Genomic DNA, 20,196 nt, shown 5'->3' with positions numbered 1-20,196 from the left:
CGCCGACAGGATCTTTGCGGCGAGCTCTGCGACGTTGCTGTGGGAGTGGGTGCCGCGGTGGCCGCCCAGGTCACGCAGCAGCGGGTGGTGCTCGTCCAGGCTGCAGAGGCTGGAGCACAGGGTGTCCGGGGAGCCTGCCGTTGGGGAGGGCTCTCCGCTGCCGCTTCCCTCTCCGCCGCTGCCGCTTCCCTCTCCGCCGCTGCCGCCTCCGCTCTCGCAACAGGGCCCCCGCAGGCCAAGGTGTTGGCAAAGCTGGCTGTGGATCAGGTCCTTCAAGTACGGAGGGTACGACGGCACATCTAGAGGGAACGATACAGACCGTGAACATGAAGTCTTGAAGGAAGAAGAACAACGATAAGAGAAGAAATATGAGAGGGAACGGTTTTCTGCATGGACACTGAGAGTGAGTGAGCATCAGGTATTTATAATCTCACTGTACATGTAGCCACGACTGAAAAAACATTACTCTTCCTAGTCATTATTTACACGTTTACTCATTTAAAGGTTCCCTGTGGAGATTTTTACCACTCCTGGTCCTACAGAGCAACATTTTGATGAGCGGGTCTCAGTTTTGTTTGTATCTCAGGTTTGACTAACACATGCACCTGCCAACAGCTCCCTGCTCCTCCACTGACTGATAGTTGGCAGCAGCACATGGCAGAAAAAAGAAGCTGACTATTTGGAAAACACGGATGTAAACAAAGCGGGAAGGGATGTCATTCAACATGTTTGTTAGGCCTCAAATGTGCTCACAGTCCTGCACAGGTCCCGCACCCAAAAGCTGCAGAATCCAGCTCTCTCTCCAGCTGCAATTATCTCTAACTCAAATCCTGCAACCTGACCTGCACCTAGCATCAATTAAAAACCCATCTTTACATGGGGCTTGCATGAAGACTGACAGCTGCGCTCTCGACAGCTAATGAGGCTTATTCCACTGGTTGAGATGTATTTTCATTTGTATTTTCTGTTTAATTATTTCTCCCCGCCCACATTTAGGTGATCTTTACCTGTACCTGTAACCGTGAATGAATATAAACATTGTTTTAACCCATCACACATCTTTTTTGTGGGTAACCTATGGGCACCTGACCTGGTGCAGGAGCCACAGGGAACCTTTAACAAGAATAATAATAAAAGTTTCCACTGCTAAAAGAAAATATAAATAAAAATATCATTAATTCATAATTAATACTATTTTAGGAAGAAAAATATCATATTGAAGTATCAGCTACCACAAAAAAACAATACATTACAGTACATTGCATTTACTGCAGTCACTAACAGAGTCTGCAGCTGGACATATTAAGTAAGAATGCCAATGAAATGAATGAAAAAATCCTAATTAATTAGTTTTAAAAATACCAGCAGTGGAAAATGATAGGAAAAAGAAAAAGCAGTTAATAAGAATAAAAAATATGACATTGTACCTCAAGTATAAGATATTTTTTGTGACATACAGTAGAAAAATGCAAAAATATCAACATATTAGTAACAAATCAAACAACTTAATACAACAATGCAAAGAAACCAGCTGCAAATTCAAAATGTGATGATGTCTACTGTCAGTTTCTACATTATGTGTCCACAACAGCACTGAAGGTCAAAATCTACGTGACATCACAGTGAAGAGGAAGCGGGCTTTACAGTCGTATTGACTCTGATCAGGTTTCATGTAGAGTTGATTAATGTCATGAGTTCATGTGAAACTCACTGTTCATTCACTAAATGGTCTTCGCAGAGGGTGAGAAGCTCGAAGGAGAAGGAGATGAACGTTTTGAAGTTACAGCGACACCACTGTGCTGAATGTTATTAGCTGCTGCACAGGTTATTGGTGGTTCAGTGTAAACAAAATGAAAGCACACACACACACACACACACACACACACACACACACACACACACACACACACACACACACAGTTAAACACTGTATTTATAACCTCCTCACGCACCATTCTCACACAGACTGTCTCTGCAGCAAAGGAAATGATATTAAACTTGCAGGAGGGATATCAAATTGCGCCAGGGAACAAAAAAAAAAAAATGTCGGGAGAGGATGAAAAGTAGGGCACTGGGACAATGAACGATACGGGGGGAGAGATGGATGAGGAGGAGGGTGTGTGATGGGGTTTTAGGAAGGAAGGGCACAATATGAAGGAAATAAAAATATGATTTAGCTTCACCGCGGCTATTGCTATGTAGAGGTACAGTGTGCGTGTGTGTGTGTGTGTGTGTGTGTGTGTGTGTGTGTGAGTGCGTTTACCTGTGCTCTGTGTGGTGGGCTCGTTGGCAGGCAGAAAGTCTTCATCATATGAGTCATCGTTGGACTCGTCGCCATCCACAGATGACCAGGCTCTCAGTTTAGCCTCCGCGATGGCGAACTGCTCTGCCACACCTACAAAAAACACACACACACACACACACATTATATATACAACACACATGAGCTGCACGTGTACGCAAGCAAATACACGGTTGGCATGGTAACAAGAACACCGAGCAGAGCCGATGTGTGTCTCCATGTCATGTCGCTCTTTTTGATTGGCAGTGTGCAGTGTGGTGTTAGGCCGGTCGGAGAGACAGCGTTCCCGTTACAGCCAGTGCTGTTCAGCAGTCATTTGGCTGGTGCACTTAAGATGGCTGTCACTGAGTGTTTGATAGTGTTTGTTATGCAGGTTGCAATTCCTGTGGGTGCAGAGGAGACACTAAGTTGGAAGAAGCACAAGACAAATATCTGAATGTCAAAGGAAACACCGGGAGAAAAACACTCGTTACTGAAAATCGTTTTAAAACACATTTCAAAAAATATCTGAATCTATCTTGTGTGTGACTGGGTCTGTATTACTTCTCTAGAACATTTCAAGTCTTTATTATTATTCCAACTCATCTCTATGTTCATTTTATGTCTCTTCATGTGAAGCACTTGGTGCAAGTCATTTCTTTGTTGTGAAGCACTTTGTGCTACATTGCTTGTTTGAAAGGTTGAAAAGATTATTATTATTTAATATTATTGTTATTTTAGATATTTTTTCTTTTCTACTCTACATTACTTTTTGCTTATTTGATGATGTATTGCTTTATGTGGTATGTTTTTAATGACTGTTTGAAATGTTTCCTTCCTCTCCTGCACAATTTAAGATCTTTTATTGTGTAATGTCTTACTGTAACTTTCTGTGCAAATAAATAAACTAAAGGAGCAGATCACTAATAAAAGTGCAGGTAAAAAACCAAACATTGAGTGTGGTGGAATTACCTGTAGACTAATGGCTCGCATGGTGAGTTCAGCATGATGCACATTTCTGGAGCAACAATTCCATCAACACAACGGATCAATACCATTCTCACCACCCTGCTACTATCAGATTGTTTTGTTTTTTTTAAACAGAAATGCTAGAAAGTCTACTGATAAACACTGGAATAAAATCACTTTTAATTTGAAAAAAAAACTGCAGGAAGTGTTGAATTTCATCTATAGTAGCTTATCATCAATCAAGAGAGAAGACAAATTAATGACAGAATGCAAAATGAATGAACACACATTCGCTAGTGTGTGTGTGAGTGTGTGTGTGTGTGTGTGTGTGTGTGTGTGTGTGTGACCCAATGTGTGTGAGAAACAGTAAGAATTAGGAATAAAAGCCAGACTCTTTGCACCCGATGTGCATAAAGGCCCCAGACAGTACTTGAGAAGCTTCAGTGCTTGAGGTTTTATTTACAAGGCTCATCTGTGTGTGAATGTAAAACCACTTCAGCTGCTTTTCGTCGCTCTACATGTGTGCGTCCATATTGCAGCACAATCCTGTTAAACAATAGCAAATTCAGGTCAGTTACTAAAACCTGGATTTTCAAATCACAATCCTTGCAGATTTTTTCAGTGGTTATAGAATGAAAACTCCAAAGAGAGGACATCACTGTCTGTATTGTTTGGTTGAGGTGACTCAGCATGTGCCAGAACCAGTAAGCCACAAGGTCCAAGTGACCAATCACCTCCAATTATCGTCAGCAGCTGACCAATCAGAGTCCCGCTCTCTCTCTCTCTCTCTTTTTCCCCTTCATCTCCCTGCTTGCCCTCTTCCTCTCAATCCATCTGTTTTGTATTCCTCCCTATTCATCCGCTCTCTCTCCTTCACATCCTGCCTTTCTTCCAGTCGTCTCTCTCAATAAAACGCTCTATCGACTCACCTCCCTCTCCCCTCCTGTTCTTACCGTTCCCTTTTCTTTCGCCGAGCAATCTTTCAGCCTTGTCCCTCACTTCTCATTTTGATTTCTATCTCTCTGACTCTCTCTCTTTCTCTCTGACTCTCTCTCTGGTTATTGCTCAGTATTCATGTGTTGTCTCCCACGGAGAGAGATCGATGCTCTCATTCATCTTCCACTGTAGCTGGGCCCTGAACTCTCCTCACAGACACTGGCACATCTTCTAGCAAATGCTTCTCTTCAGTTCTCCTTTGAAAGCTTTTTTTTTTTAACTCAGGAAGAAAGAGCGTTTTCACCCGCATACATACTTTTTTTATGTCACTGACCCACATACCCACAAAAATTGGGATAAAGAGATGGTGCAGATAGACACACACTCAAATCTACGTTCTTGTTCTTCTGTGTCAACTCTAAAATCATTCCCAGCAACATTGAGGAGGTGACCTTGTTTAATATCAATCATAAGAATATTTCTTAACAACATCATCTGATGGCAAAATACAAGCTAAAATATATTTTTCTTCAAATCAGAGTAAATATCTTAATGCTACAAAAAAAAGAAAAATACGAAAGTGCCAGATTTTATATTTAAGTAAAATGTTTACTAATACAGAAGATCTCGCCTTGTTGAGAATTTACTTGAGACTGATGTTCAAGCAGAGACTCGTGTGGTTTAGAGGCAGAGAGTTTACTTTCTGTAGACGCTACAATTTACTGTCGTTCCTTAAACGCCTCATGTGCAGGCTATTGGTAGATGCTAGCTAGGTGATTCAGTTATTACAGTGAATGCAACTCAAACAGGCGTGTTAGTTAGTTTGAAAAGAGTGAAATAATGTTTATAATTCTAATGTATTATTCAACTGTTCTCATCTGATGAATAAAAGTCTGATAATTACTCATCCTTTAATGATTTTTGAGAGGAACTGCAGGGCTGAGTGATCATTTTCTGCAGGTTTGTCACTACGGGTAACCCCCTTTCACATTACACACAGATATGAGATCTGTTTCTAGTGAAAACAAATATTGATTACAGGCACTTTAAGAAAAACTGAGGCAGTTTCATTATTGTGCCGGTTTCCTAGTTTTTACCACCCAACAGGCTTGTCTGCTGCTGGGATGGTGTAAACCTGATGAGAAAGATGTTTGAAAGAAATTTGCAGTGTCACAGCAGCAAAGTACAAGAAAGAAAAACTGCAAAATGCCAGTAACAAAAGATAAATAATAGATAATAATATAATAAACACAATTCGATATTTGCAAAAATTTACAAAATAGCAGCACAGTGACATAATCCTCTCTGTGTGTCGGTCAAGGCTGGGAGGCAGTTTCATGCGGTACAGAGAGACACTGCAGCGTTACAAAAATGTGTGTGTGTGTGTGTTGGCAGAAGTCAGTCTGTCAATAGGACAGCCACACCTGCAATTTCAATTCTGAGGATGGCTCCTACACACTCTCACACACACACACACACACACACACACACCAGCGTGTTCTACTGTAACCAGATTTTATACACATCAAAGATTCACTTCACACATTCGAACACGCTCGCTTGATGTGCTAACACGCTCGCTGACATTCACGCAGTGCGTCCAGTCACCCGCAGGAACACCGTCACCGTTACAAGGAGACAGTTGACAAAAATAAAAAGGAGTCAGCACAAGTGGCAGTTCCCTGATGGGGGTCGGTGCACGGTGATGATGTAAGCAGATGAGACAAGGAGAACTATATAATGTATAGCAATAACTCCTCAGGATTACACCCTGTTTTTGTGCCTTTTACAAACATGCAATGTATGACATGAATGATCAGGTTTAAACTGTCCTAAAAAAACCATCTATGTTGCTCAATATCTATTTAAAGAATATACGAATTGCTTGATTTAAAAGAAATTTGACGAATCATTTTGGGTACTTTGAACTTTGTCAGCTTAATAAATTGGCTTGTTTGAATCATCATTACGGTCGCACATCGCCAAAGAGCACTGAAATGGATCTTAAAGAAGAGAAGGCCTGGAAATAGTAAGATAAAAGAGAGGACAGAAGAAAAGGAAGGAGAACGGAGGAGGCACAGAGGAAAATCGCTCAGTCATGGTGGCACTAGCCAGGAGCAAAACCTTACTGTGCAAATTAACCTTGAGAGTCTGCATTGCAGGGAGCGAGCGAGAGAACGGAGGGAGAGCGGGCAGGAGGGACGGGGGTGAAAAAGAGTGAATAAAAGGGGAGATAAAGAGACGGGCAGAGAGGAATATTAAAAGAGGGGACAATGTGAATGGGAGAGAGGAGGAAATGAATCAGGGGGGGCAGAGGGGTGGGGGGGGCAGGAGTGAATGAAAGAAAAGTAAAAGATGGAGTGAGTGAGTGAGTAAAAGATAGAGGAGACGGATGAGCTGAGGAACAAGACATCTGTGTATGAAAAGAGTTAAGAGCAATGAAAATGAAACGTCCCATTCACACCCGGTATCCAGGTGGACGGGACGAGTCAGCCGGGTCCAGTAACGCCGCTGTGTGGGCTCTACTTGTTTTTGCCTTTGACAAGGAAGTGATCATCCAAAGTTTTCTGACATGCAGCGTGAAAGGTAGACACAAGGGCGTTTGGCTGAGGACGGTAGGGACATGTCTCTCCCAATAGTTTCGGAGGACAGAATTGTCCCTACAGATATTTGAGCGAACTTGTTCGCATTAAGTTTGGAGGGAAGTCATATCAGATCATTCCGATAATGTCCTCCCTTTGATTGGCCGAGACTAACTGGAGGCTCACGTCATGTACAAATATCGCACGTCCATTGAGGAGGTGAGAGCAGATCAGTGTGCAGTCAGTTATCAGTGTCAGTCCAGAGATAGTAGGTAGGTAGTAAACTAACCAGCCAGCACTCACTGTGATTTAAAATGACCTTACATTGTTAAATTGTACTGATGCATCAGTGGATTATCAACATTTTACTGTTGTAGCTGGTCAAGGTGGAGCTAGTTTTAAATGTGAAATCAAGGGGAACTGGAGCGATGGTGGATCTATAGAGTATAAACATGTTGATGTTGGATGCAAGAATATTATTTGATTTTTCTCTTTTCCATTAAAAAGTCATTTACTTTCTTTTAATCTTTGATCTGTTACTGTGTATAGTTTTTATTTAAATGTAAATACGGTCGATGTGTCGATATGAAAACCACTCGGTTGACAGCATAAAAAAGTCATCTTTGTTTTGGAGGGGTTGTTGTGTCCCTATCAATGTTTCGACCAAAACCTACACGCTTGGGTAGACACAAGGTTAAAAGACCTTTCAACTTCCTGGATGGACTTTTTTCTTAAAGGGACAGTGCACATATATCGAAATCAGTTCGTCAAAACTCAGCCTGTAAAGAGCTGAATAATGTTTCCTGTGGTTCTAGAGAAAATAACCTTGATGGTGTTGTGCTGGTGGAGTCTGAAAGATGTGGATTTGCATTATGGGAACTGTAGACACTGTTTTGGAGCGTACTAGTGAATAAAAGGATATTTTAGGATCTGCTGTTTTGATTCTTTTTAAATCTGTATCTTGTGAGGCCCCCAACTTTGTGGAAGGGCATTACTAAATGCGAAGTGAAGAGCCTGGCCGATCCCATAGCTTTCCATGGGCTAATCAGTCTGTGCATTTACACCTTGAATTAATGTATTCTCCTCCATCCAGATAAGCTATCAAACGTGCATGTTTAAAACAGCTTGAAATGGGGTGAAGAATGAAAGTATTTTTTCTGATATGATTTCCAAAACTATGTTAATATGATTTTACAGTCTGCCACTGTAAATTATGAAAAAACCGAGCTTGTTTGAGGCTAAATTCTGCGCATCCATGTCTGTAAAAGGCTTGCTGGGAAGAGTTTTCCTTTAATTATCTCAGTATTTTTAACATCTTGATTGTAACCGACTGGAATTAATGACCAGATAAATATTCATCTGCTCCTTTTTAAACATGTTCAGCTTTTTGTTATGATGGTTTTCCATTTAATTAGGATCCCGTCTGTGATCTTTCATCATTAATTCACACATTTTTCCGAAGCCCTCTTGCCCTAGGTGTGTGAATCATCTCTTCAGTGCGTTTGTTGTCAACTGGCCTGTGCACATACAAAAAAAAAACTCTCTTTCATATTGAACTTGGGAGTGTAGCACAGCGGGGTGTTTTAATATTTATGTAATAAACAAATCCCACACATAGTCAACAGAAGTCTTACCAGCAGCGAAGCGTGCCTCCTGTTCTCCCTCGGTGAGGTCAGAGTAAGAGTTGAAGTCTGATTCGAGGGCTGCTGGAGTGTCTATAGGCTTACACCAGCCTTTCCACTCTATCAGGTGGGCTACTCTGCCCTGCGCCATCGCTGTGGGCTTTGTCACATGGTCCTTCACTACCTGGGAGATTCCTACAAGGCAAACATAAGGGGTTAGGCTACAGAATAAGCTTGAAATGTGTGCGCAGTTACAGTGGGGTCAAAAAGTCTGTATGTTAAGTGCAAATGTTTCATTACTCACCATGCAGGGAGGATCGCGCTAATGCAGCAATCTCTTGAATGGTAAGAGCTCTTCTTGATTTTGGTAACATTTCAATGGTGTCATCAACATTCACCTGCAATCACAATAAGAAAAAAAACAAAAACGAGTGTGACTCTCTAGAAAACATGTTCGTGAGCTGATGTCAGCATGAATGAGAGCCAGCCTCAGTCTGAATACATCCTGCCATCACTCAATGGAAAAACCCAGCGTTGTCTTTTGATGGAGGAGGAACTTCAGCTACTTCAGTGCACCTCAAGGCCTTGGAAATTGAAGGTTTTTTCTCTTTACACACCAATTTATGTTTAATAAGTCACAAGCTGTATGCCAACAACACACACGTGCATCCATGTGCATGCATACATGCACAGAGCTGGACTGAGAAATGCATCTGCAGCCACTCATAAGTCGTGTAATCGATGTATGTAGTGCAGCATATTAAAAGGTTAAAAACAATTATGACCTAACATCTGATTGATATACTATTTTATGCAGAAGTGTAGAAACAAATATCTAAAAAGCCAAGAAGTAGAAGAAGTGCAGCGATACTGGTGGCTAGTTGTAGCCACGTGTTTGCTGTCGTGGTTTGTTAAATTAGCCCACTGGCTAATTAGCAAACTAATAGCTTGTTCAGGTAACTGAACTGACCCTCCTCAAACTGCAGCTCAGAGTTTTTTGCTGGAACCACGGCTGCAGACAAGGACGGATAAAAAGAAAAAGTACATCTTTGGTTCTAGTTCAGTTGCTGTATATTTGCACATTATCTGAACACAGCACAGTTGACCTCTGGTGCCAGATGTGGATGTTATATATATTTTTGATGCTTCTGCAAATATTGAATTAATTATAAAAAGAAAACTTCTCCAAAGAAGAGTAATAACGCTCTGTGCCCACACGGCTAGATTTCACGGTTATTTCCTTGGTAAACAGACCCAGACAGTAGACCAGAGATGGACCCCCTCCTCTTTGTGTCTGTCCATCAAATCTGTCTGCACTGTAAAGTCAAGCCACAGAGGGAGTATCAGGTGTTGACAAGTTCCTTTGTCTACTAACCCTTTTTATAGCCCTACCTGTACCTCACGTGGGAAACAGGGCACGTCAACAGCAAAGGCCACACGCAGAGCTGACGCTACCGTGTTGTTACTCAATATGGGTCAACACACACGGCTGACTGAGCGGTTTGATGACGGCTTTATGCAGACGAGTGTCTCTCAACAGGTACAGATTGTGTCCAGTCGCGTGGCGGTGACGGATCGCAGCTCACCGACGCTCTAGTTTCACCTGTTTTCATTCAAACAAACATCACACGCCGAGCTACTTGCGGACTGAACAAATAGTAAACATAATATTTATTTAGATTGTTGAGTCTCGCCTTTGTGTATTTCTCCTTTTCATCATTTCAGCCCACGCTTGATTGCAGTTAGCTCATCCCAGAAGCATCACCCTGACCTTGTCCTGCCAAATCCATTTAACAGCAACAAAACACCAAGCAAATAAATAAAATTTAAAAAATAAAAACAAACAAACAAAAAAAATTATCCGTGAGAAGGGCTATGCAAGAGCGAAGGGGGATCCCGGGCTTACGATGGCATCAGCGGCTGCCGCGAGGCGTGATAATCCTCTTGTGCCACAGAGCAGCTCACAGATCAGAGGGAGGATAATCTGCTGGAGATGTGACATAGACCCTCGAGGAGTGTTAGAGTGATATATTGTTTTGGCTTCATTGTTTTAATAATAAAAAAATAAAAAAAAAATAAAAAAAAGAATATTATCAGGCAGGTATTGTTGTTGTCCCCTCATCCCCCACCCCCCACCCCCCATCCCATCCAGTGGTTATATAAACGGTATTTCAGGGACATTTCTATTCAGACAAGAACAACATTTGGAAAGACAGCGTGTCATTTTCTGGAGCTTGGAAAGCACAATATTTTAGGCGTGAATCAGTATGAGCTTTTGAGAAACCTTGCGCTTGAGCATCACCGCGCCACAACACCGCTGGCTGCCGACTCTGCTCCTTCATACACCCCCTCCCCCCTCCGGTCCCCCACTGCCCTACTGAACAAGCAGAGCGAACACAGAGGAGGACGTGAGCGTTACTCAGAACAGCCTGAGCGCTTCAAACGAAACCACTGTGTCACATCTTTCCCATCACACGTACACAGAGCGAGCTGAAGACTTGAATTTAAAAAGCTAAATATCCCAAACTAGCGCACGTGGCAGTGGCACACTCATCTAGATACCTGGCCCTCATAAGAAGAAAAGCTGCACAAATCCAAACACACCACCTGATGTCAAGAGGCCATAAATCTTCATGGTCTGGTGAACGCAGACAGTGGAGAGGCTGTTGTGATGCTGCTCAGGTTCACGTTTGGCTTTTGAATCATTGGTTAACTGTTTGTCTCCATCAGTGAGTGAGTGAGTGAGTGAGTGAGTGAGTGAGTGAGTGAGTGAGTGAGGTGGACAAACACGGCCTGGAGACAACGCAGAGAAAAACACAGCAGATCTTTCAACACAATGCACCTGTTAGGAGTGGAGAGCAAGGCAGGCCGCAGGCTGACAGCAGGTGACTGCTGTCTCCCTGTCTGCATCACCTTGAAACCAGCACACACACGAAAGCACACTTCGAGGATTTTATCAGTTTTGTGTGTGTGTGTGTGTGTGTGTGTGTGTGTGTGTGTGTGTGTGTGTGTGTGTGTGTGTGTGTATGCGTGTGTTTCAGGATTAAATCATGATTTAGACTTCTAAGTTAAATAGACGGCAACAAGGCTTTTTAGGCGTTGTTATATCACTTGGAAAACAAATGTTAGTTGCTCCAGCAAAAATCCTTTTTGTTACTGTTCAGACTCAAAACAACGCCACAGGTTTCCTCAGTGGCTAAGATGTATTTTCTATTTATGCTCTAATTAAGGTTACGTCACAGCAAAGATCTAACTTGAGCTGAGACAAATCCCCTTTCTCTTGTTCATCAAACGTCAACTGCAAAACACAACGGCCTGTTGCATGCATTGCTCTTTCAGTTCAAACGCAAACACACACACACACAACACACACACACACACACACAAACATTTACATGGAATTCATTATACGAACTGAACGAGGGGGCGACATGCCACGTTTCTGCATCCATCCCTCTCTCTCTCTCTCTCTCTCTCTCTCTCTCTCTCTCTCTCTCAACTTTTCCACAATGGGAACATTTCTATGGCAACCGGTCGCCATGTAACAATTCCTCCCGGTAAGCCTGCGAGCTTGAATCGCTGATGATGTCACACACTCAGAAGACCAACCGACGGCCACAGCAGCCAAATTAATGAGACTTGCACGTGCCTTCCTGCGTTTACTTACTGTGGACGCTGCTGTTTGAAGATGCTACGTCTGACACGGGCGTCATGGATGAGGCTTTTTGCATCATCGCAGCCAAATTTAATCTCACTTGTTGCATTATAAAAGACAACAATAATCTGAATTATTTGCTGATACAAAATCTGACCTTTATGCATCTTTTTTTGCGGGGGGGGTTTCTTGAAGTGCAAAGCATTAGAGAGCCCTTCCTCTTTAAAAGAGATTTGATAAGATCAGCAGTCCAGCCAACCTGTCTCTCACCACGGCGAGTATTCAATAACAGCTCCCGCCCGTGAGGACCGAGAGGCTGCATTTCATAATGGATCACTTAGGCGCTGCTAATCGTCACCTCTCTGGCTCGCTGCGACACATCAGATTCACACCCAGATGGTGCGCCTGATGGATGGATAAAAGGAGGCAAGGTGGATTCATCATCCTCATTACCTTCATTATCCTCATCATCTTTGAGACAATTATAAGCATCCTATTACCTTAAGAATATTTTTTGCCTTAAGGTCCAGAGATTCTACATATACATACAGTAGGTTATAGGCCTATACTGTAGTATTAAATGGCTTGTAGCGCAGTGACAAAAGAACCATTTCAGAGCAGTTCTCTACCAAGCATTAGGTTCTAATACCCACGTGATTAAAAGAAAAGACAACACAAGGTCTTCATGTAGATTTAAAAGTACTTTTCTAAACTGGCAAACCTGTGGGCTTCTTAGGTTTTGATGGTTCTTTGTAGAGCCCTAACACTAACCAAAAAGCCATTTAAGCCCTTTCTATTATATATATCTTGCTAAATCATTGCTACGACAAGCTATCAGGAGGGCTCCTTCCAATCTTTGGAGCAAGATATTCTGTTAGTCCACCTAAATCTGCATTTAACAGGCCAGAAACCAGCAGAAAGGAACATGTGTCTGCAGGGTTTTGACTTAAAATAAACATTTAGGTAGATGACAGTAAGTCTCACTGACCGCACCTTTCAAGAAGAACTTTCATTTTACATTTTGTCCAAAGGCGAGAAGCATTACATTCTGTATCACATGAGATTCCATTCATTTAAAATCCTAAATTAAAAATTAATTGTTAATTAGGCTGAATGACTTGCAAATAATTAGAGACCAACTGGTTAACACTAATGAAAACTAAAATGGAGAAAGAACTCAAGAGTTGAAACACACATTAAAGACTTGGATGGCTTGATTAATAAGGTAATTATCAAACCAGGAAGGGTTGAGAAAATAATTTTCTGCTTCACGTGGCGCATTACATTTCAGACTGTCAGCATTGATTAGCCATATCTGCTAGGTGCCTACCTAGGTTTTGGTGCACTGGACTGCTTGTAGCCTGGCTCAAATTATGTGAGGTGATGTATGCAGAACATCCCATAATTCACGTAACGATAAAAACTAATATCCATAGTGTATTTAATTCCTCACAGTTAGCCAACTGGAATTGACTTTTCCATACACAATAAGTAAAACAATAGTCTGGGCTGATTTAAACATCCAGTGTCCTAATTATAACTTATGTGACCACGTATTATGGCTGAAAATGAATTATTTAGCAATTATTTAGAATACTACTAATAATAATAATATTGATGATGTTTAGATTCCACAATAGGGGATTGATAAATTAGCTTATTAATTATATGGAGCATTTAAGCTTTGTATAGACCTACCCAAGGTGCTTTAAATTTGTTATATAGGCCTATACAGTAGTCTGTTTTCCTATAGTGTCCTTTTACTAACCATTACTGTAGATTAAAGGGTCAGAACAGCAATACTTGTAATAACAACTTTATTGTTTTTTTCATAGTAAAGTTGTCTTTACACAATGTGTTTTACTGGAGTTGTGCCAGAATTCATAAATCTCATATAATCAAAAATGGCCTACCACTTTTCAAATAACTGTTTGAATAAGCTAGCATAGTTTAGCATCCAGGCTATTCAATGCAAAATGTCAATTTTGCATGAGAAGACCTGTTCTCTTAAATGGCGCCTGACTTGCACTAAATTCAATGCCTCATTTGCTTAATTTGAATCTTCACTGCCCATTATAAAACACTTAGAAATGTCTGCTAACCTTTGTTTTAATGATAGAGTGGGCTATTGGGAGAATGCAGGAGCTGTCAGTTGAGCTACATTAGCTAGGCTAGGCTAGGCTAGGCTACAAAACCAGACCAATGTTAATTTTTAACAGAGAGAAAGAGCGAGAGAAAAGCAGAGAGAAAGATAGAGAGCGAGAGGGACAGAAAGAGAGAGAGAGAGAGTTAAGGGCACCTCGCTGAAGTCCAGTGCGCCCAAAGGTGCTGTCAGAATCAGTCTGCGCGCCAAGCAGGTCCGCGTGCTCCCCAAAAGCGCGAGGTCAGACAGGGAGCTCGCCGCGCTCCAGTCCACGCGCAACGAACCGTCAACCGCCACTGTCAGGAGGAAGAGAGCCACGTGAAGTTAATAGCAAAATGAACAGTCGTAAAAACCTATAGTAGCTCCGCACCATGGAATCGCTCTTGAATAAAAAAATGAATATTATGACAACAACGCTTCCACTTTAATGTGGCAGTTAAATGTTGTTGTTCATAATACGTGTATTTCTATCACTACAAGAATGACCAACTATGAGTTTTGAGGATTTGGTTAATCCTGTTGCCTTACGGTCATAGTTGCAATCACCATGCCAACCCATGACTCCACGGGGATCTCAGGGCAGCTGCTGAGGGGCGATGACCATATAAGGGAATGTGATGTTGCCATATCTCACTGCAGGCTACATATCACTGAAGAATACCCCCACTCAGAATAAAAGCCAGTTTCCAAGAGTCTTGAAAAGGGATATATAAACAAACAATGAGGAGGGGGTTGAAAGCAGAGATTCAAAGTAAAACCAAAACTCAAAAATATTTCAAAGGAAGTTGTTTGAAGATTTCATATACATTTTAAATTGTTTTTTTTTTTACAGCACCCTCAGGATGTAGTTAGGCTTTCACTGAGGGTGCTGTAGAACTTAAAAAAGCTCTTTAGGCGTGTACCATGCACTTTCACTGAGGGTTTACTTCCCTTATTTTTATTATGTATGGTACAAGTCTAAATGTTGGGCTCGGCCTTAACAGAACCCTTTACTGCAGCGTACTCTGTAGAGACTACTTGTAGTGAGATAACATGGGGGGCGTGGAGGCCTGCTTCCATGCACTTTAAAGCCATGCCATGTCATGCAAGTAAGGCTCTGGCAGCAGCCCAAGCCTGTTTGATATTTTATGAAGTTGCTTTGTCAGAGAGGAGGTAGCAGTATAAAACATAAAAAGCACAGAATAAGGGACATGCCTGTGATGTCATTATGCAGTTTTACCCCCTACTAGTTGTTTAGCTAATACAGATTTCTCTGGCGTGAACAGGTCACGTCATCACCGCAAAAAACATTGGCTAAGCTGCGGAACCAGCGGCGCCACACGGAGCGCAAATGTCACTGAGCAACCTCCTGGCCGCAAACGTCCCTTTAATGGCGCACAGATATAGGATTATATGAGCTCAACCTTTCTAACAGCTGCCATCACTATGACCTAACAGCCTCGCGGACCATGATGGGCCAGAGGTGCTTATAAACCTGCTGCTGTGTGTGGATGAGGCCTGGCACAGTCCAACACACCTACAGAGCAGAGCGCAACAGCAACATTTCAGCACCTGGACAGCTCCCATCCCATCCGCCACAGAGCTGGAGCTGAAGCTCCCCTCCTCAGTACCTCCGCACACGCACGCGCGTGCATTCCTGCGCGCGCTCGCCACTCTTCAAATCAGATTTGCAAAACCAGATTAAGAGGCGGGCCCTCTAAATGTCAGTGCCCGGCTCCTCTTTCCAGCCCTCCTCTGCGGGGAAGCGTTTCTAGTTACTGTCGATGAAAAGAACAACTCGCTCATTATAGTCGCCAGCACCCATCTCAAATACTGAGCCCAATATCAGGACCGATCACTCACCCGCACCCCCTCCCACCCCGGGTCAAAGACCGTTTTGCCGTTTAGCGCGCCGAGCTCAAGTTGCCCACCAACTGAATTCAATATGTGCCATTTAATTGGGTGTGATGAGATCAGATGCCCCGGGGGTGTATTGTGTCGTTGAATCTGGGGCATCTTCGTCAATGAAAGTATTGTTTGGAGTGAGAGATGTGCACGTGTTAGGTATGGCGCAGGATGTGACAGTCATCTGAGCTTCGCAGACCTCTAAAGGGATTTGTTTTTAAGGTGACACATCAGAAACTACTTGACAGAAAATGTTAATATTTCTCACGGGTCGCCTCCTGTGTGATGAGTGCGTGTTTAGTGAGTTTACTTACTGCAACACAGGCACTAAAAAATGCTGGGTTATTTTAATCATAGGTTGGGTAGGTTTGACCTAACATTGGGTTAATTATGACCCAGCGCGATGGGTTGAAGATGCACCCTCGATCATTCTTCGCAGTCCGCCATTTTTATGCAGTTTAGGCTTCCAAAAGAAAGACTGGAATGAGAAACATGTATTTGAAATTAATGTTATACATTCTTATACATTTAAAATGAATGGGAAAATTTAGTTACACATGGCTGACTTGATATATTTTAGTGGTAGCAATAAAAGAATGGCTGGGACATCATGCGCTTGTTTCTTTGTTTCATCATTTCATAAGAGTTTTAATTTAATTTTAACATTAACAGCAGAAGTTGACTGAAAAAATAAGCAATTTAACCCAGAATTCGTGTTGTGTTTTTCGACCCACTATTTGGTAGCTTTAATTCAACAACATAGACATTTTTACGCATTTTTGGGTAGAAGATTTTAAGCCAACATGTTCGATTTAAACAGCCCAGCACCTGCAAATAACCCAAACTTGTGGGTTGTTTTTAACCCAGCAGTTTTAATAGTGTACAGCAGCGTAAAAGATTTTAAACGAAATTGCGCACATTTCAGCAATGCACAAATAAGTAAGTCACTGTTGCTCATATGGGTTTACAGCAATGACCCAGTCAGACCAAAGATGCTGAAGGATATGGATCAAATGAAATGGACACAAACACGTCTGATGGAAAAAACAAGACACATTTAACCATGATGGGTCTGAAGGCAATGTTTGTCTTCTTGCTGCAACTTGTGGCGGCTCTCCTGTGAGGGCCTGCGGTCATCCTCCATCTGTGGCTGATCTGTTCATTTGTTCAACGTCTTTTTTTTTTTATCTTAATGAATCTTCTTCGTCCTGACTGATCTATTTCCAAAAGAGCAAATGAGAACTGCAGTCTTTTTATGTTATTTTTATTTGTTTATTTAGCCTATTTTACTCAGGTCTCTCTCTCTCTCTCACGCACGCATGCACACACACACACACACACACACACACACACACACACACACACACCTTCTCTTTGTGTAGCTCCGGTTGTCGTGGAAACTGCAGATAGAGAAACCTCTGCCGTGCGTCTCTCTGAGAGACTTACGAGCGAATCAACAAAATTAGGTCAAGACCAGCAGCAGCGACATGTCACACATATACAGACAAGTCAAACAGGTGGCTGCGATTGACCTACTGTATTTGACACGCTTGATAAACGTGCAGGGAGCATGCACACGCACGGCAGCCTTGATGGTTGTGATGGTTTGTGGTACTATAGGGCATGTCCTTACGCACTCCGAGACAAGGAGACGGGGACAAGGCGCCATAATCATCAAGTGACTGAAGCGACAGATTACACAACCAATTAGAAGCGGAGCGGGGATCTGTGTGACGGATAGATCACAGTTTGGAAGGTCGCATATTACATTTACATAATCTGGAAAAAGGAGGATGAATGGATGGATGGATGGATGGATGGATGGACGAATGTGGGGCAGGTTTGATTTATGGAGGCTACATTGTGTGGTGGTGGTGGTGGTGGTGGCGGTGTTGGGGGGAGACACGCGTCAGAGGTCGGGGTATAGCACACACAGAGGACCGGGCCCACGGCGACATTTACCCGCCAGCGGAGCGGATGGCTGACACGTACAGCAAAGGTGTAAACAACCTGGTGAGCAAGTGGATGCGGTGGCAACAGGAAGCTTGTTTCTTGGCAACAAGCAACTATTGCTGCATGTGTGCATGTGTGCCCGGAAGCTTTGATGGAGTCCGTTTAAATCTGGACATCTGTGAATGCAAACTCATATGTGTGTTTTTACTTTAATGCCAAGAAGAGATCATCCCGGGGTGCTTAGAAATAACGAGTGATGTAAGCTACATCAAGATTTTTTTTTTTTTTTTTTTGCGCAATCGCATGCGTAAGGAGCAGAAACGTGTCCTACCTTGCAGCTAAACTGGGTCAGCGCGGTCAGAACCATCGTGTCCGGATGCGTCTTCTCCTCACAAATATAAAAAGCCGTTTATCAGCGCATCCCTCAATGATGTCAAGCGCGCCTCTGCCTCCTCTGTCTCTGCCTGGCGTGCTCACCAAAAAAGCTTCTTGCAACTCTCGTAGCATCGCGATGTTTAGGCTGCAGATACCAGCCCCCCACCCCCACCCCCTCCATAGCTCCTGTCCCCCACCACCCCACTAAAACGCTCCCCTGCGCACATACACACCATTTAACCTCTAACAGACTGAAACTGTTTAAATTCCACACATCTATAAGGCTTATTTAGATGTAGGCTCCTTATTCGTATATGTGTATATGACTCAGCAGCGCTGTCATGTGTCTCACATCTCGGGCACAGCATGCTGTGCACCACAAGCACCCAAATTCTCTCATAGCCTCTGCACCCGCGAAAGGCTGCAGCAAAACAAATGCGTAAAAAAAAAAAAAAAAAGAACCAGGCTTCCTCCAGCGTGCTTTTATAAGAGCAAATTAAAACAACTCTTACCAACTGGCGCTTTGGAGCTGATACAGCCCATTTTCTCAGCTGCATGTAGAGCCTTTAGGAGAGCAATCTATCAAATCTCTTTCCCTAATTTCCTTGTGTAAGAGACGACCAGCGTACCTCACTGATCGAAAGCCTCTGTCACTCTCCTCATCTACGGAGGCTCCGCTGGGTTCCGGTGCGAGCTCAGACCTCCGGAGTGACGCCGAGGGCGGGGGGGAGTCCAGCCATCACTTCTGCTCCGTGTTTTCTGTCTTGTTTACTTGCTTCAAATCCATACACATGTGAACATAAATAAACCTGTGCTGTTTTTTTTTTTTGTTTTTTTTTTTTACTTTGAGTTGAGTCTTGTGAGAGTCTGGGATGAGTCTCGGCTCTACGTCACCGGTTGAAGGGTCGAGTCCTGCGGTTCAGCACCACAGCGGACGGACAGCTCCTCGTCAAGCGGCAGCATGAGTTTCAGTCCCGGCCTGGCAGCTGCAGGCGCTGTGGGGTTTCCCCTCTCGGTCACTGCCGGTCAAAGTCCACAGCGAATCGCAACACACGCCAGCACGGATCTCCGGTTCCCTGTGCTCTCCGTGGTGCGTTCCCGGTCAGACGGTGAACCACTGGAGGGTGACACGTTGATGCAAAAATCCCACGCTTAACCGCTTATATACAGCCCAGACGGGTTTCCGCCTCCTTCTGCTGTTTTTTTCTCTGCTAGGTAGAAGCGGAAGGAGACGTGATTGGCTGGTGTCACCTTACAAACAGGCCGACATGGGGGAGAAGGGCGGGGTTAGTGGTGAGAGCATTAGAGGAGCAGGTTGTCAACTAAGGGATTGCGTTTCCCCTCATCCATACATCAGCTGACATAATGATAAATAGGGAACATGGTGCATATTTCAACAGGTCCAGAGAGTGTCGCAGGTTAAAGGTGCTGGGAAATATTAATAACAGAGCAACACTTGTGCAGAAGGTGAAACATTAAATCATTTTTCCCCCTGTCGAGAATAATCTAAAAAAGTCCGCGAGAGAAAAGGTCGGGTTGGTCCTACAAACGCCCATGAGCTTTGTAGGCTACATGCTGTTGTGCAGTCATGTAACAATAAGACCATCCAATTATGGCGGCAAAAAGCACACATGAAGAAAGTGACATTTTTCTCACGCAAGTCTCACCAGAGCCCCGTTTCATCCTCCCCAACCCACACCGTGTACAGGCCTCGCTCCAGGCTCATTACGACCACAAAGTCCACGCGCATAAATATAGACAACGTTACCAGAAATAGGTTGTATGGTCAATCAGAG

At 43.1% G+C, this 20,196-nt stretch overlaps 1 protein-coding gene across 6 annotated transcripts in view; it reads right to left on the bottom strand.

Moving 5' to 3' along the window:
* Positions 1-20,196, bottom strand: part of fam131ab (family with sequence similarity 131 member Ab) — a 25,073-nt gene extending 4,877 nt beyond the window's left edge. Inside the window, exons 1-6 of one of the 6 annotated variants that reach the window (XM_056374353.1) lie at positions 18,913-20,192; positions 14,345-14,484; positions 8,695-8,788; positions 8,403-8,585; positions 2,264-2,395; positions 1-299 (exon numbers count right to left, since the gene is read on the bottom strand). The exon at positions 1-299 is cut by the window's left edge and continues 4,877 nt beyond it. In XM_056374353.1, the coding sequence (XP_056230328.1) occupies positions 1-299; positions 2,264-2,395; positions 8,403-8,585; positions 8,695-8,788; positions 14,345-14,484; positions 18,913-18,943 (879 nt within the window). In that variant the 5' untranslated portion in view covers positions 18,944-20,192. Of the gene's footprint in view, positions 300-2,263; positions 2,396-8,402; positions 8,586-8,694; positions 8,789-14,344; positions 14,485-18,356; positions 18,560-18,912 lie in introns of those variants that run through there. The other 5 variants (XM_056374357.1, XM_056374358.1, XM_056374354.1 and 2 more) reach the window with 5 other exon arrangements.

This window comes from Seriola aureovittata, chromosome 4 (assembly GCF_021018895.1).
Source record: "Seriola aureovittata isolate HTS-2021-v1 ecotype China chromosome 4, ASM2101889v1, whole genome shotgun sequence".
Taxonomy (NCBI): domain Eukaryota; kingdom Metazoa; phylum Chordata; class Actinopteri; order Carangiformes; family Carangidae; genus Seriola; species Seriola aureovittata.
This window is presented reverse-complemented; position numbering and strand designations above follow the sequence as displayed.